The 17,388-nt window shown below is 31.8% G+C and overlaps 2 protein-coding genes across 2 annotated transcripts in view; one reads left to right on the top strand and one right to left on the bottom strand.

The window, feature by feature from the left end:
• Positions 1-10,220, top strand: part of LOC113519092 (alpha-mannosidase 2) — a 79,656-nt gene extending 69,436 nt beyond the window's left edge. Inside the window, exons 5-8 of the mRNA XM_026904153.3 lie at positions 291-383; positions 2,565-2,759; positions 3,046-3,157; positions 3,233-10,220. Of these exons, the coding sequence (XP_026759954.2) occupies positions 291-383; positions 2,565-2,759; positions 3,046-3,157; positions 3,233-5,949 (3,117 nt within the window). The 3' untranslated portion in view covers positions 5,950-10,220. The remainder of the gene's footprint in view (positions 1-290; positions 384-2,564; positions 2,760-3,045; positions 3,158-3,232) is intronic.
• On the bottom strand, positions 10,212-17,373 carry LOC113518313 (ADP-ribosylation factor-like protein 5B). Its single transcript, XM_026903178.3, has 5 exons — positions 17,031-17,373; positions 13,792-14,000; positions 12,734-12,859; positions 10,806-10,915; positions 10,212-10,465 (listed from the first exon to the last, which is right to left on the bottom strand). The coding sequence occupies exons 1-5, from the start codon at positions 17,074-17,076 to the stop codon at positions 10,417-10,419; spliced, it is 540 nt and encodes a 179-aa protein (XP_026758979.1). The 5' UTR covers positions 17,077-17,373; the 3' UTR covers positions 10,212-10,416.
• Between the last annotated feature and the right edge of the window lie 15 nt (positions 17,374-17,388).

Genomic DNA, 17,388 nt, shown 5'->3' with positions numbered 1-17,388 from the left:
CCATGTATGTGATGCTTATTATTAGTCTATATTTTTATCACTAGGTACCTGTTAATCTATTTATTGGCTACCGTTTAATAGGGAAAAAGGTTATATCTTATTATTATAGTGATAATTATAATGTTTTACAAAAGTTACAACATTCCATGATTTTTATAAAACATTTTAAACAACACACAAAAATATGTACATATTATAAATATTTTTTATATAATAAATATAAGTGTTATTTAAAAAAAAATTATAACATATAATTTTATATATAAATTTGAAAAATTATATATTTTCAGCCAAGCTGGCTGAGAACGAAAGAGTTTTGGGAGCAGTCATTTGAAGAGCGCTATGAGAAGATTCGGAATGACAACCGTCGCCCGAGATTAAAGGTGAGTTTGGAAACCTGTCTAGTACTATTTCACTGCACTTGTGATGTATCTAGAAGTGATGTTATGTAGCAAGAGCAAAGAGTAATAAAAGGATATGTAAAACATGCTATTATTAATAGAACACCTTTTTGTTAAAAAGAGTGAAAACAATTATCTATTAATATGAAATTTTCAAGAATATAAATCTATATATTATTATTTTTTTAAATATTTATCATATAAATTGTATATCGGTATTCAAAATTAAAATTTAAAGTAAGTATAAACAATAGGAACAATGCAAGAACAACATATTAAATTGTTCACGAATTCGATTAAATAATAAAGGAATGGTCGTAAAATGCTGTTCGCGTAAAATTACATCAAATAACAATTGTAGTAGTAAAGAAAATTTTTTATGTGTTTGGTTAAACCAGTGAATTTCAACCTTTTTTTTTTTTTTGTTGTGGCACATATTTAACGATTTCAAAATTTGGCGGCACACAAAGAAAAAGATAAAAATTATTTACTTACTACACAACACACTGCATAAATAGTTTATGACAAAAATTTTAAATATTTGCAAAATTTGGCGGCACACTTTTAAAATTTGGCGGCACACAAAAGTGCCGCGGCACAGTGGTTGAGAATCACTGGGTTAAACCTAATTCATTTCTTATTTTTTTTTTGTTGAAAAATAGCAATAATAATGAGTATAAAAAAGGCTAACGACACAAAAATTATATTGATAATAAAACATTATGCTCTAACTATATAAAACATTTATTAATTATCATTAGTTGAAATAGTATAGAATCATACTAACAGTAACAATTTCAATTGAAAAAGTATCGCTCATAATTGGCGAAAATAGTGTAACATACATGCAAATAATATGCTAAATTGAGCATCTCAATTTTAAAGTCGGTAAAAAATATTATGCTATTGCAATTCATTTTCATCAACTCAGTATAATAAAATGTCTGCTTTGTTGTCGCGATAATAAATTTAAAAACGTTTGCTTTCTCAGAAGCGTTGAGGGCAAATTCGTCGTTTGTTTACTTTGTACCGCTTGCTAATAACACTTCCATTTCGCTTTGTGGCTCCTTTGATCCCAAACGCGGTTGTACGGCTTTTTACAGGACACGGCCTGAAATTCATTGTGGACGTACTCGGGACTCTGTGACCGTCATGGTCGGATTTTCCAGTACATTTTCACGAGATTTTCCCTCTAATCTCACATTTGAAAAGAATAGAACGTTCGGCACTAATGACATTATGCAAATGTAGCAACACTCCACCCTCTGAGGATTGTAACCGAACGCTAAATAAAATTATTCAAAAAGCTATGAAAAATATCTAATGAAAATGTATGTGTGTGTCGGTTATTTTGAAACATATTCACATTCACACTCTGCTAGTCATATGAGGCAACTGATAGTCGCTCAGTGACCTATTTAAAGGGCTAAGCTCGGATTATCTGTGTATTATGGATATTTTAATCGTGGACAGTTTCCTTTTATTTCACCTCGCCAGTCCAAGCTTTTAAATCAGACGAGAGACTATCCTTGGGCTACTTTTTAGTCCAATCCTAAATAGTAAAATTCCTAAACTTGCAACAACGCACACATATTATATAAGTACACTATATACACAAAAGTCTTATTTAAATGTGATTGAATAACAAACATCAAAATGTCACAGTTGAAAACCAACAAAAATAATTGTGCCACAATTGTCACGACTTTGTCCTTAATATGTAGCATTAAACACGAATTTTCTAAATGCATGAACCATACAGTTTATGTACTCCTGTCCGATCTCTCTCGAGTATACAGAGTGTTATTATGCAATACATGGGCTCTCTTTGTCATGCTAATAACACGTATCTCGAAAAGGGCGCACCTATATAAATTTTTTACCTCACGGTGTATAGAGTTACACTCATTATTTCACAACTCTGGATAGAAAATTCTTTTTCTTTTCTACGTAAAATCACTGGTTTTACATTTCTTCAATGGCGTTATATGACGGTATATCAAGTACAAATGTTTGTTACCTGTTGTTATGAAATTACGCGTTCTCATAGTATTCAGTATAGAAAAGAATATAGGTTAATTTTGATTTTTGATTCCGGGTAGTCTGAAACCTGAGCATAGTTATTCATTATTATAATTACTTAACTTGATTAACATATTTTAGGTAATTGTCGTGCCTCACTCACACAATGATCCAGGTTGGCTCAAGACTTTTGAACAATACTTTGAATGGAAAACGAAGAATATCATCAATAACATTATACAAAAGCTCACACAGTACCCAAATATGACATTTATTTGGACTGAGATCTCGTTCCTCAACGCTTGGTGGGAGAGGTCACACCCTGTAAAGCAAAAGGTAAAGTGTTTATAAAATTTAATTATATTTAGTTGTATTTTTTAATGAATATAAGTATCGTTACTACCTAGTTATATTAAATAGCTTGCATTATTAGTAATTATGCCAAATCAATGCTATATTGTTGTAGTTACAATAATTCACGAGTACTATTGTTCATAAAATTTAATAAAATAACATATAACATTTTCAAAATTATAGCAAATCTTTTTGACCAAGGATCGAATTATAAAAATTCACAATTGGCGATTATATGTTCATGACATGACAATTATTTTATTTACAGGCTCTGAAAAAACTTATAAAGGAAGGTCGACTTGAAATTACAACAGGCGGTTGGGTGATGCCAGACGAAGCTTGTACACATATCTACGCGTTGGTCGATCAATTTATAGAAGGTAACTAAATTTAGACTTTCGCAAAACTAATATTTTTAGAGGACGTACCTGATCAATCAATTTTCTTATTTTCAGGCCACCATTGGGTAAAAACTAACTTAGGGATTATACCAAAAACGGGCTGGTCTATTGACCCTTTCGGGCATGGTCCCACAGTGCCTTACTTACTCGACCAGAGCGGCCTTGAAGGGACCATCATTCAAAGGATTCATTACGCTTGGAAACAGTGGCTAGCCGAGCGGCAGATTGAAGAATTCTATTGGATTCCAGGATGGTCTACTAAGAAACCCTCCATCGTCGTCCACAATCTGCCATTTGACATCTATTCAATTAAAAGCACATGTGGTCCGCATCCGTCCGTATGTCTTAGTTTTGACTTTAGGAAAATCCCAGGAGAGTATTCTGAATACACTTCTAAACAAGAGGAAATTACCGAGCAAAATCTTCATAGTAAATCGAAAACACTGATAGAGGAATATGATCGAATCGGCTCACTCACTCCCCATAATGTAGTGCTTGTGCCCCTTGGCGATGATTTTAGATATGAGTATGGTGTAGAATTTGATGCTCAATATACTAATTACATGAAAATGTTTAATTACATAAATAGTCACAAAGATCTATTCAACGCTGATGTCCAATTCGGTACGCCACATGATTACTTCACTGCCATGAGAGAAAGGCACCAGATTATACCAAGTTTAAAAGGTGATTTCTTTGTGTACTCTGACATATTCAGCGAGGGAAAGCCAGCTTACTGGTCAGGATACTATACCACACGACCCTATCTCAAAATTTTCGCGCGGGAATTTGAACATCAACTTCGAACGTCTGAAATTTTGTTTTCACTCGTCTCCAATTATATAAAACAGTCCAGTGATAACAAGTTTATTGCTTCAGAGAAGAAATTAGAGAAATCTTACGAACAACTTATCATCGCTCGAAGAAATCTAGGTCTGTTTCAACATCACGATGCTATAACGGGAACCTCTAAAGCTAATGTTATGTACGATTACGGAACTAAATTGTTTGCCAGCATAAATCATTGTCTTCGGTTGCAAGAGGCAGCCCTCACGGCCATAATGATTCCCGAAGAATCCCTACATTCCCAGAGTATCATTCAGAGTGAAATCGAGTGGGAAACTTATGGAAAACCCGTGAAGAAGTTACAGGTGTCCTTTGTCGATAAAAAGAAAATTGTTTTATTCAATCCCCTAGCAGAATCACGTACTGAAGTTATTACTGTCAGGTCTAATACTACAAATGTGAGAGTGTATGATACTCACAAGAAAGTATACGTGCAATATCAAATCACTCCTAATATAGATATTCGAGAAGACGGTAAACGAGCAATAAGTGATACAAATTTCGACGTGCTTTTTGTTGCCACATTGCCACCATTAAGTTCTGTCACATTCAATCTTGAAGAGCATACCAACACGTCACACCGTTGTGATGTATTTTGCAATAGTTGTAACGAGGGGCAGAAGTCTGATTCCGAAAAACCTTTATTCGTTACCAAGAAAATGATGCCTGGTGATATACAGTTAGAAAATTCGGTACTTTCCTTGTTGATTAATCGAAACACTGGTTTCTTGAGGCAGATATACAGAAAAGATATTAGAAAGAAGAACGTAGTGGAAATGCAGTTTGGTGCATATCAAAGCGCTCAAAGGCACTCTGGAGCCTATTTGTTTATGCCTGATTATGATGCGCCAGAGAAAAATGTGTTGCATCCATATTCCAACTGGAATAGTTTGCAAGATGACAACATAATAATAGTGTCAGGTCCAGTATCAACTGAAATTACAACTATGTATCTACCTTTCTTGGTGCACACTATCCGAATATACAATGTGGACGATCCAGCGCTTTCACATGGTGTTTTCATAGAAAATATAGTAGATTTTGAAAATCCTCCTAAAAATAGAGAAACGGAATTGTTTATGAGAATACAGACGGACATCCAAAATGGTGATATACCAGAATTCTATACTGATCAGAACGGGTTTCAGTATCAGAAGAGAGTAAAAGTAGAAAAATTAGGTATAGAGGCTAATTACTACCCCATAACTACAATGGCATGGTTGCAAGATGAAGAGACGCGACTGACGTTACTGACTAACCATGCGCAAGGGGCAGCAGCTTTTGAACCTGGACGGTTGGAGGTAATGTTAGATCGGAGAACCCTGTACGATGACTTCAGAGGCATCGGCGAAGGAGTGGTCGATAACAAACCCACGGTGTTCCACAACTGGCTCTTACTGGAGCCTATAGTGAGCCCGAGAACTAAGAGAGATACGAGTGAAAAGAGCATCCGTCACGTTAGCGAGAGGCACTTCAGTCCTAATGAAAAGGATACAGCGTACCAATTGCCATCACAAATGGCCAGCTATTTAAGCAAAACGCTGAACTATCCAGTGAACATTTATCTCGTTGATACCAGCGAGGTAGGGGAAATAGAGGTGAAGACACATCAAATTTTCTTGCAAAATTTCCCGTCCGGTATTCACTTGATGACCTTACGTACAATAACTGATGATATTCTCGAGCAATTCCCAAGTTCCGCGTGCTACATGGTGCTTCAGAGACCTGGAGTTAGTTGTTCCGTAGGAGACACGACCCAGAAGAGGTCTACTGTGTTCACATCTAAAACTAAATTCAGTGGTCTAAATATTTATAACTTAACATCTGTAAGTTTAACTGGCCTAAAGACACACAAATCTTTAGCTGGATTACATGATATTGAAATACATCCCATGGAGGTGAAAACATTTAAAATTCGATTCTGAAGACTGTTAGTATTAGGTTTAAATGTTTGTAATTTTATATAATGATTGATACTCGCCTAATTCTGCTCTGGCGAGACTTATGATGTGGATGTGTATAAATTTTAATGAAAAACGGTGCAACATAAAAATTTTCTGTTGCGTATCGCAACAACCTATTGGTGCACGTTAACGTCATGCACTTTAATCGAATGTTATTTATAAAAATAGTAATTTTAGTAATTTAATGATGAACTAAATGAATAATTTATTTATGAACACCGATTTCGTGAGTACATCGTCTGAAATCTAGTATAACCTAGATGAATCTACCTCAGGACCAAATGATATACCTATTTGAATCAAACGATTCCTTATATATGTTAATATTAGTTCAATATAATATTTATAGACAGATTTGAATAATTAAATACGAGGAAATTATATCGGACGCTGCATAAAACATTATTATGGCGAAGTGAATTCATAGCATTGTGGCTAAGTCTTCGTTTGTGCAAAACTACCGTGACCATAGTTTCCTACGAAATGAATATTGCTTTGTATGCTTATAGATAGTAATATTTTATACACATAAATAATATACCCCTTTAGTTGCTTACAAAAATGATATAATAATATCAAAATCTCACTAATCTCTTGTCTTTCTCTACTAAATTATGAAATTAAATATGCTTTAATTTCAAAATAAACATTATGTAAAATAATGATAACGCCAAACAAGATAATAATTGCTGACATATTTCATTGCAGGTTATTTTCTTGAAATTATATTTTGCTTTATAAAATTCGTTATTAAATTTTGCTATAAACAAATATATTGTATGAAATTATAGTCCTGTCACACATATTTTAAATTTTCATTATTTATACCTACAAATTGTGATTTTTATTATGTTATTTTATATTTAGTCTACTGTGATAATATCCCCATGACACATTACATGAAATTTAGTATTGCTGCATTTTAATGTATAATAAAAATATTAAACTAAGTATTAAACTATCTCTAAAATTTATTGATTTTAGAGTTCGTTTCGGGGTATGATGGGACTAATACTAAAATGATATCTCTAAAATTATTACATAATGAAATTTTACGATCAACCCCATTACGACGCATTTATTTTTTTGGAGATTATTAAAAATTTTGTTCAACCTAGATTTGTGATCTTTAAAATTGACTTTTTCTTATGAAATTATCTTATTTACCTTTGGTTATATAAATGTGTGTCTATGTAAAATCAGCAGTAAGTGTTATGAACGTAATTTTATTCATAGTCATTAGAATTTAATACAAGATAATATATGTAGTTGTTAGTGTGCCAATGGGCCGGCCACACGGAAGAACTGATAGAAAAGGTTCTCCAGTGGTCACCCCGTATAAGCAAACGTGTATAAGGCGACCCTTCACAAGGTGGATCGATGATCTCAAATATATATGGGGGAAACCTATATTCAGTCAGTAGCCGACAATGAATGGCTGAAATTATGATGATTATAATAACATAGTTATACCCTTTTTTTTTATCAACCAATCAATGTAATTCACTAACACAGTTCCATTACCTTATTTGTGTGTAATGTTAACATTTTTTATTTATACTCGTAATTAAAAACACCATTTATAAATGATGAAATAATTATTAATTTTCTTTTTTAAATATGCTTTTTGTTAAAATTGAAACATTGTTATTCAGTCCACTTATAAAATCAAAAGATTAATTTTTTTTAAATCTTTTTTTAAAGGTTTTTAAAAATATTTATTTTTTTTTGTACAGACACGCACTAGTATGAATTTGTTTAAAAAAATCTCTAATATTTTAAACGTGACGCTGTTTTGGTTGTGTCTATTATGGTACATGTTTGTTATTATTATTTTTTAATTTATTTTCAATTGATATATTTAAGTTACTTTTATTTAACATAAAAAGGTGAAATGTTCTAAATTGAGATTATATCTATATAAGACAATTAAAGACACGAATAAGTGAATGTAAGATGTCATATTTTTGGACTTTCACTATTCTACGAATAGATTGAATTGTTAGGAGGTGCTATGTGCATACATAATATATAACTTATACGTACACTCTATATCAAGTTTTAGTGATGTAAAATGCACATAATACGTACATCTGAAAATCCGAAATTGCGACATATCGCCTTCACCTATTCATGTATTCAATTATTAGTGTGTACACATTTTTCTAGTTACCTGATAAATCTTATATATCCTCCGCCCGTACTTTACTTTTTAAAGCTATGCTAATAATTTTAAAAATCCTTTATTTGTATATTTTTTACAATGTAATAGGAAGGCTTTTGAATATTTCTATTTGTTGTTAGTATAAGAGTAATGTATTCCAGTTTTGTATTAATACCATACAATTATATTTATTGCACTACTTATGATGTGATTTGGACTACTCTCGTTAGAGAAAAAAATAATTATTATAGGACTGTTTTTTTTTAAACCACATTCTTTTTTTTAAATAACATTCTAAATGTAAATAATAATGACTTTTAAAATTGGAAATACGGTTTCTGTTCACGATTAAAATCTAACCAACATAAAAATGTATAGATAATTATTTAAAACTACTGATATATATGTATAGATATATAGCTATGGACAATTATTAGCTTTCTTAAATATTGTTTTTACATTCGTTACAAATATGTCCATATTTCACCTTACTGACGGATGTACTGTTAGAGACATGTTATTTCTTTAGAGTTCATTTTATACTGTAAGATTAATGAGAAAAGTGTCAAATAGCAAAAATCTAAGTAATTTAACAGTTTCAAATTTTTCTCACTGACGGTTGAAAATGTTCCCTTATAATGGAACTAAAACGTTCCTTGTACAATAAGATTTATATTGTATTTGGTAACTTCAAATCAGTATATGAAATTACAGTTGATTATGTACAATTGATTCTATAATATTTTGGGATAATAGGTTTATAGATTAAGGAGAGTACACGCGGGAAAGAATCTACTTATAATTTAAATTAGAACAATTGACAGATAATACAAACGCTGTCACATTTTTATGTATAAATGCTTTTAAATTAACGACTAGACAATATTCTGTTTATTCGCTATTTGAACCCAACTGAACTAAATCTATCATATGACGACGTTACTAAATATACAAGTTACAGGCCTAACTATTAATAAAATACATTATCGGACAAATAGTGTCCCGAGGGTTGCAGCAAGGATAGGATAATATTTGTAATATTTACGGAATTGAACAACTTTCTCAAAGAATGTTAGAACACAAAATAAGAATTTTTTGTTTTTTTAAATAGAAACAGCGTTTTAAAATATTTTCATATTTCATTTAATGGTTAAATTTTAATCTGTTATTTAATTTTCCTTTAATGTATTAGAGTCTAACATACAAAATATATCATCAAAGTTTTTAATAACAGCACTGCAAGCGGTACTATGGCTGATAATAGAGTCGATTCTGAGGTGTCATTTTTCTAAGCCTATCTCTCATAACCTGTTAAATTGATAATGTCGAATTTATTATTTTATGGACGATCGTTAACTTAATTTATAATAATCTTGACTTAAACTTAGTTCATATTGGTCTTAAGATAAAGGTTTCAATGTAATATCGAAATTAAATTTTAATTTTAGTGATAGGTTAGAGAATTTGAATTTAGAATCAACTCCTGTCGCGTTCTTGATTGAATAAAGAGGTTACAACGTTTGTTCAATTCTTTTTTTTTATATATATTTTTTAACAAACATTGACACACTTGTTTTTAAGAACACTCGCTATATATAAGTACAATAAATAATAATAATTTATCTCAATTTTTGTTTTTAGAAATTAAACATTTTATAATAACCACAGTATTTATTTACGATTTTTCTCAAATGTGATGTTGTAAAACGGCTCACTACCATTTCATTATAAGTATACCAGTGTGATTTTAAAATGATGTTTTGTATGTGTACCAAATGATTATTCCATTTATTGCAATGTATTAAAATTTTTTTTTTTATAATTATTATTGTGATATATTTTGAGAGTTAAGATGTGGTGTCGCCTAATGAAAAAATCAATAACCGATATTAATTAATTGGACCGTAGTCTGAGTTCGCTCAACATGCATTGTAACTACGTCTTTTATATGTTTTTTGTACGGATGTAGGTTGTACTTGTCATAATAAAGTATATTAGTCAACAATAGATATTAATTTTTTGTTCAAAAAATTAAGTAGTTGAAATAAACAAACAAAAATTGTAAGAACATGTTTTATTAAATCCCATCCATCTAAAAACATCGTAAACTCTTATATTTTTCACATCTTATTATAAATTTATTAGTTAGAATTTAAAATACATTTACACTTTATATTTATTAATTATTAAAAATATACTTCGTCGTCGAAAGAAAGTAACGTTAACAATGTCCTCTAATTGTACTCTTAGCAATCGGCGTCATGTCATTTCTTCTTTATTCTGCTAGCTATCCACTCCAAGCCCAAGTGTAAACTAAAAAAAAAAATTGTAAATTATAAAAGATGAAATAAAAATAATTTAAAGAAGTAATAGTAATCTATCTTCCTATAATGAAGTCTCGTAAAGGTAGTACATTAGTTTTAATATTTTTATAGAGCACAGTTTAAATACTCTGTCTCTACCAACACAGCAGCTGTGCTTAAGAGGATGGGACTGGCAGTACCATACAGGGTAGGAACGCATGACCCCTCAATCTTCATACATTATAAATAGCAGTGAATTAGAGATAAAGCAGTCAACTTATTTGCATTCCAAATGGGATGAAGAAAACGTTTGAGTTTATTTGATGTAAAATAAAAATGAAATCACCTACCCTTCTCCAGTTAGGGCGCAGCAAGCCTGTATGTGCCACGGGTGTTGTTTTATAGAAGTAAGATCCAACTGTTCTGATATTTCAGCGGCGGTCATTGAACCTTTTACATCCTGAAATCAATTTATGTTTTTTATTAATAGAATAGTAAATAGTAACGGAGACGGAGTAAGAACTTTAAGTAACTTTAAGTAATAGATTAATAAACTATGGGATGATTTAGAGAAATTATCATTGTTCGTAAATTGTTAGTCGTTTCAGTTAAATTTATGATATACAAATACAATAAGGCTCATATATAATGTATTTATCAACATTACAGTAATTTTCTCTTTGCGGAATGGCAACTACTGGATGGAATGCGTAAATAGCTACACACAAGGACAGCACTTTCACTTGTATAAAATCAATTAATAGTTTACGTGCATACGCTCAGTCGAATATTACATATATTCTAAAATGTGAAAATAAGAACTCGAATAAGAAACTACACAAATTCTTAATTTTATAACAGAATAAAAAAAAATAAGGAAATAATATAAAATATTATAATAAATACTGTGTGATTGAAAACCGTTTCCGAAGCGAGCAAAATTCGAAACTACAACTACGCCAGTGGAATAGTTGCAGTTTCGAAGTTTGCTTTTCAAGCTATAACATTATTAGACTTCCGTCTCGGAATATCCAAGTTATAGGAATGCGTCTCTGTTACAGAATCCAAGTACAGTGTAGCTCGCTCACTTAAGCAAAATTCAATCATACTGTAGTAACTAAAATTATTTATGTATATTGCCGCTTTCTTTGAGTCAAAACGCCAAGAAGCTTGAGAGAAAACAAAGAGAACAGAGGTCTCCTTGATGTTTGATGATTTGTAGACATAAGAAAAATCTCGCAGTACCTAACTCTATATATGGCGCGTGTCACGGCCGCACTAATGACGTCATTGCAATCATCTATTATTCGCAGTGGCAGGTACAAACCGCTGCATTACACTTGTTCACACAATGTGGCTACCAAGTACGAGCATAATACGTTATGAGCGAAGTCCGCAGCTGTTGAGTTAGAACTCTACAGCTGCGCTACAGGTGGTTTTTATATCTTTTAGTCTCAGAAGATATAAGTCTTAAAACATGAGGCTCAAAACCTTTATTTTAGAATACTTATATCGATAAGATCGTAAGTCCCAAAGGGCGAATCTTAAAATATTCTAATACTGAAAACTTTCATGTCCCATACAAGAAATATAAAACGTTTGAATGGTAGTTTTTTTACAGTTATGTTGAGACTAAAACGTTCTAAGACTAAATCATTTATTTTATACTGAACCTCACAGTCAATATTATCTAATATCAAAATTTTAAAAAGTGTATTTTTTAATGGGGAAAAATAGAAAGCCCCGCTTGCGCTATCGATATACACAGGCGTGGCACCAATGAGGAGTAATAGGTGAGAATGAAAGCAAGTCAGTTAGTTCTTCGTGACGGATTTCACAAGGACGGTTTTTTCCAGACAATCACGTGGAGGTCGACCTGATAGGTTATATTGCTGGCAATGGAACTGTTAGACCCAATTACTAAAAATCCCTTTTCCCCCCTTGGAAGGAAGAAAGTTGGCCCATCAATTTCGACATTTAAAGATGAAAATGGAATAATAATCCCGTCTGCTCTATTGGGACAACAGTGAAGAACAATAACATGATGAAATTAAGTTAGTTGGCTCATCCTGACTAATTTACTAGAAACTAAATATAGTAGTTTCCAAGAGGAAGTACCTGGAGCCAAGAAGGGTAAGCTGCAAATAAAACTTAAAACCCTGATATTAACAAACCTCTTCGACCCTTCTCTTAAATAATTAACCATTGTTGGCAACATAGTAAGTCAATGATGAATGAAAATATATTCTATAACATATATTTACAATATTTATATTACCTGTTTGTTAGCAAAAACTAGAAGGCAGGCTTTGCTGAGTTCTTCGTGTGTTAACATCCGATGAAGTTCCTCTCTACTTATGGTTAACCTTTGACGGTCGGTTGAGTCGATCACCATTATCACGAACTAAATAAACAGAAATTGTTGGTGAATAACTTTACACCGACACAACATACAAATTCACAATTTAAACACAAGAGTAAATATGCTTTCGTGAAAAATATTAAAATAAATATGCGCTCACGACTATCATTATATTATTGAATAGTTTTTCATAAAATTCGATTTGATAAAATCCTTTGATTTGCTAAATTTACATAGAAAAATACAAAAATGCGCTACGCGGAAGCAAACGCAAGCACAACTAGTAAAATATAGAATACTAGCGAAACGCTTCAGCTTAGCAAGGTTTGCTTTTTGATAAGCAAATTTTTGACACTTTGTATGTAATAACATTATTGTAATTTTCGTAAGGATCTCTTAATAATATATAGCCCATGTTACTCGCTGATATTGTAGCTTCGTGTAAGAATTTTTAAAACCAATTGAGTAGTTTTGAGTTTACCCATTAGAAAAAGATAATAAAATATGTATAATATTACTATAGATATGGACATATTCGTTATATCATCATATCAGCTATTAACTGTCTACATGCTGCACATAAGCTTCTCCCATAAGGGGAGTTCTGCCAGTAGTTGCCACGCTTGGCGTTGGGTTGAACGCTGCTGCCCATCCCTCTACCAGCAAATTCCCTTAGTCGCTTCTTATGACATCTACAGGAAAGGGGTGGTCTATTCTATGCTAGGATCACATGGCATTAAATACATTCGCTTAGCTATAATACCGTCTAGTTCGACCTTTGCATATCCTAAAAAACTGTCAGCATAACATTAATAATAACAATAATATTAAATAAATATAAAACTGGCTTTAAAAATATAAAAAATATTTCGCTTAAGCAAGATAACACAAAAGTCGGCTTCAGCCCAAATTAGGTAAGATGATGAGTCATTTAATATCAAATATTTTTGTCCATATAATACTCGAATAATTACCTCACTATTGGTGTAGTAGGTGTTCCACGCTGATCGCAAACTCTGTTGCCCGCCAAGGTCCCACATCACAAAGCGAAGGTTCCTCCAAACGACTTCCTCGACGTTGGATCCGATTGTAGGTCTCGTATGTACTGCTTCACCAAGTAAGAGCTGATACAATATCGTTGTTTTGCCAGCATTGTCTAGGCCAACGAGGACAAGCTTATGTTCTGAAAAAAACAGATAAGTACTTAGAAAATGTTATAGCTATAAGTAGTACAAGTGTTGTCGTTTATAAAGGTACTAGCTTTTACCCGCGGCTTCGTTCGCATAACCAGCAGTTTACATATATGTTAACTAATTGAGATAAAAAATTAGCCTACATCCTTCCATTTAGTATGTGTATACCAAATTTTATAATAATTGGTTAAGTTACTAAAATGTAAACAAACTCACTTTCACATCTATAAGTGCCATTCCATCACACTAATCTCTAGCTTGTATACACCATATTATGAGGACCCATACACCGAAAATTTGGGACATAAACTAGTATATTCAAACCTGATCCAATTAAAAAAAAATTAATTGTCCAAACTGGGAATCGAAACTAGGGCCTCATTTACCCAAAGCATCATGACCAATGCTGTACCACAGAGATAGACATATACAAAAAAATAAATAAAGAAATAAAAAAATGTATTAAAAAAGATGTAGAAATTATACTGCATTCAATTTCCATCTCCTTGTAATTTTTTTACACGTCATAAAAAAAATTATTTCAAATTATAAGAGGTTTTTACTGATGTAGGCAACATGTATGTATTAATATACAAGTATGTATTTTCTTTAAAAAGATTTAAATATAATATACAACTTTAAGATATACAAGTAACATATTTATAAGGATGCTGACCCTATGGAGCAACATCTAATTATTGTTAGATAACATAATTGTTATTGATATTATTTATTTGAACTACATAGTGTTGGCTTGATAATTAGAAACTCATGGCCTATGCCCTTAACTGTATCTTTATTGTATAGTTAATATTATATTTTATGCAACTACCCAAAGAAGTACTAAAGCTATCTGTATTTTTTTGTGTATGTAGATTATGTTATAGCTTCACTAGATTTACTTTTTAGTTGGTTTCGTATTAATTGCCTTGATTCAAGTCAGTTTTGTTAAGCGACATCTACTTGATATGATATGATAATTTTGATTGACAGCTGATAGCATGCCTATGATAAAAGATTAGGGGATAAATTAAACATTTAACAAAGTAAAAAGAAATGTATGATTATGATTCATTTATTCACAAGAAAAAGTTAAACACTTGTCCATTAAATCAGGTAATATTTTATTACAAACAATGTAATGTAACATGTCATTGATGTTTATAAAAATTAAATAAAATGACAGATTATTTCGTAAAAAAAAATATAAAGTTATTTGTAAACATGTGAAATTAATTTTATAATTAGTAATTGGATATACTGTTTTTAATCATTTCATATTTATTTACAGTTTAAACAAAGAACATGTTTGCTCTCTGAGGTAAATGTAAAATCTTCAGAACACAAAAAAAGTAGTCCATAGTTGTGAAATAGTTTGAAAGTAGGGTCATTTTAAAATATGATTTCGATGATATAGCTGGAAATAGTGACCAAGTTGATAGTCCACCTGAGGTAGAATATCACTGACAATAAACGTAAATAGAATGCACTATAACACTCATACCACATCATTTCTGAAAATTAAGATACTCTTTTACGTTCGGGAAAAGGGAATGGTAAGTCTGCCTGTGCTATTGACGTATCCTGGATTTATATTAAATGGATGATAATGGAATGGAACCCCCGCTATGCTAATGGTATACGCTGGTGGAGCATTAGTTAGAGATGATATGTGAGGATGAAAAGGAAGTTCAGTTTGCCTATCATGAAGAATAGACCTGAAATCTAGCATGATGGTTCCCAAGAGTAACCACATGGAGTTTGACTTGACAGAGTATATTGCTAACAATGGGACTGGCAGTTCACATCACTAATAATTCATCTCTCCCCCGTATATGCTAGTGAGGCACAAGTGAGAGATGTTGGGTAAGAATAAAAGTAGATCTGTTCATCATGACAAATTCCACAACAATTAATAATGATGGCTTTCAGGGGAAACCATATAGAGGTTTTTTTTTTGATGGGTGAAAATGGAGTGGTAACCTCGCCTGCGCTAACGGGATACGCTGGCGGAGCACCAGTGAAGGGTGATAGATGAGAATGAAAACAGGCCAGTTAGCCCATCATGATGAATTCATCAGGTATTAACCATGATAGTTTCCAGGGAAAACCGCGAGGAGGTCGACCTGGTTGGGTATATTGCTAGCAATAGGATTCTCAGTCTCCATTACTAACAATCCCTTTTCCCCCACCATATAGAGGTTGACCTGATAGGGTATATTACCGGAGTTTTTTTATAGATGACAATATAACAGTAACTCCGCCTACACTATCAATACACACTGGTGGGACATCAGTAAAGGGTGAAAAGTGAGGATGAAAACAGGTCTAAGATATTATGCCTTTAATCCCAGTGATCTGTCATCATCATTCAAACAGAAACAGCTATATAAAGGAAGATTGTCACGAAGACTTTTACAAAAGGTTATCTTATCACTATAAGCAATCTCTTATTATCAAAAAGACAACCTGGAGATATAATAAACAGAATAAAAAAAAAAACATTTTTATTTATATTGTCTTATTAATATATGTTATTTGATTATAGATACTTTCAAATATAATGTCATATCATATAGTAGGTATCTTATTTGCAGATCATAATATAAACAGGAGTTGGTACATTGAAAAATTAAAGAAATGTACCTGTAATAGCAACTTTTGTCTGTTTTCATTGGCTTCAATATGCTTTGCATATAAAGATTGTCCCCTGCTGTTTAAGTTATGTATTAAACCACTAATATATAGTTATACAAAAGATTAACTGACAAGATGTGTACATAAAAAACAAAGAGAGACCTTTTTAAGATAACATTTTAAAGCAAACAAGGTCACATTCGAATAGGATCGTGAAAAAATTCCCAAATGAATTTTGATTATGATAGATATCCATGCCATGAACAGAACATATGTTTTAATTGATTAATATCAAAAGTAGATTTAAAAATAAGTTTCACTATTTCTAGTTATATCCATATAAGCATAACAAAAAAATGTCTAAATCGTAAAAAAATACATACCTTCATTTCCGAACAAGCTCCAAATCTTCGAAATGAGCAAGCCCATTGTTAAGAATGTTTGCAATCAAGAAAAAAAGGGGACAAAGGCTCGAAGGTGAAGAGCTTGTTTTACTTGTGTCCCATTTTATGAAGTAATATTGCACACGTATTATATATTTTACGTCATGTTATTACCTCGCAGACACGCACAAGAGGGAACAAGTATTTTTACACGTTTATTTAAATGAGACAATAATTAAATTTATTTCATTAGGAAAATGTACGTAAAATGCGTTACGCGTCAATCACCTCTTCATTTCGTAAACTAGTTAAGGTAGGTACGTACTACTTATCTAGGTAAAATAGTAAAACTTAAAAT

This window comes from Galleria mellonella, unplaced genomic scaffold (genome assembly GCF_026898425.1).
Source record: "Galleria mellonella isolate WM207_F2 unplaced genomic scaffold, CSIRO_AGI_GalMel_v1 utg33, whole genome shotgun sequence".
NCBI lineage: Eukaryota > Metazoa > Arthropoda > Insecta > Lepidoptera > Pyralidae > Galleria > Galleria mellonella.
Note: the sequence above shows the minus strand (reverse complement) of the source record. Positions and strands in the feature narration are given on the sequence as shown.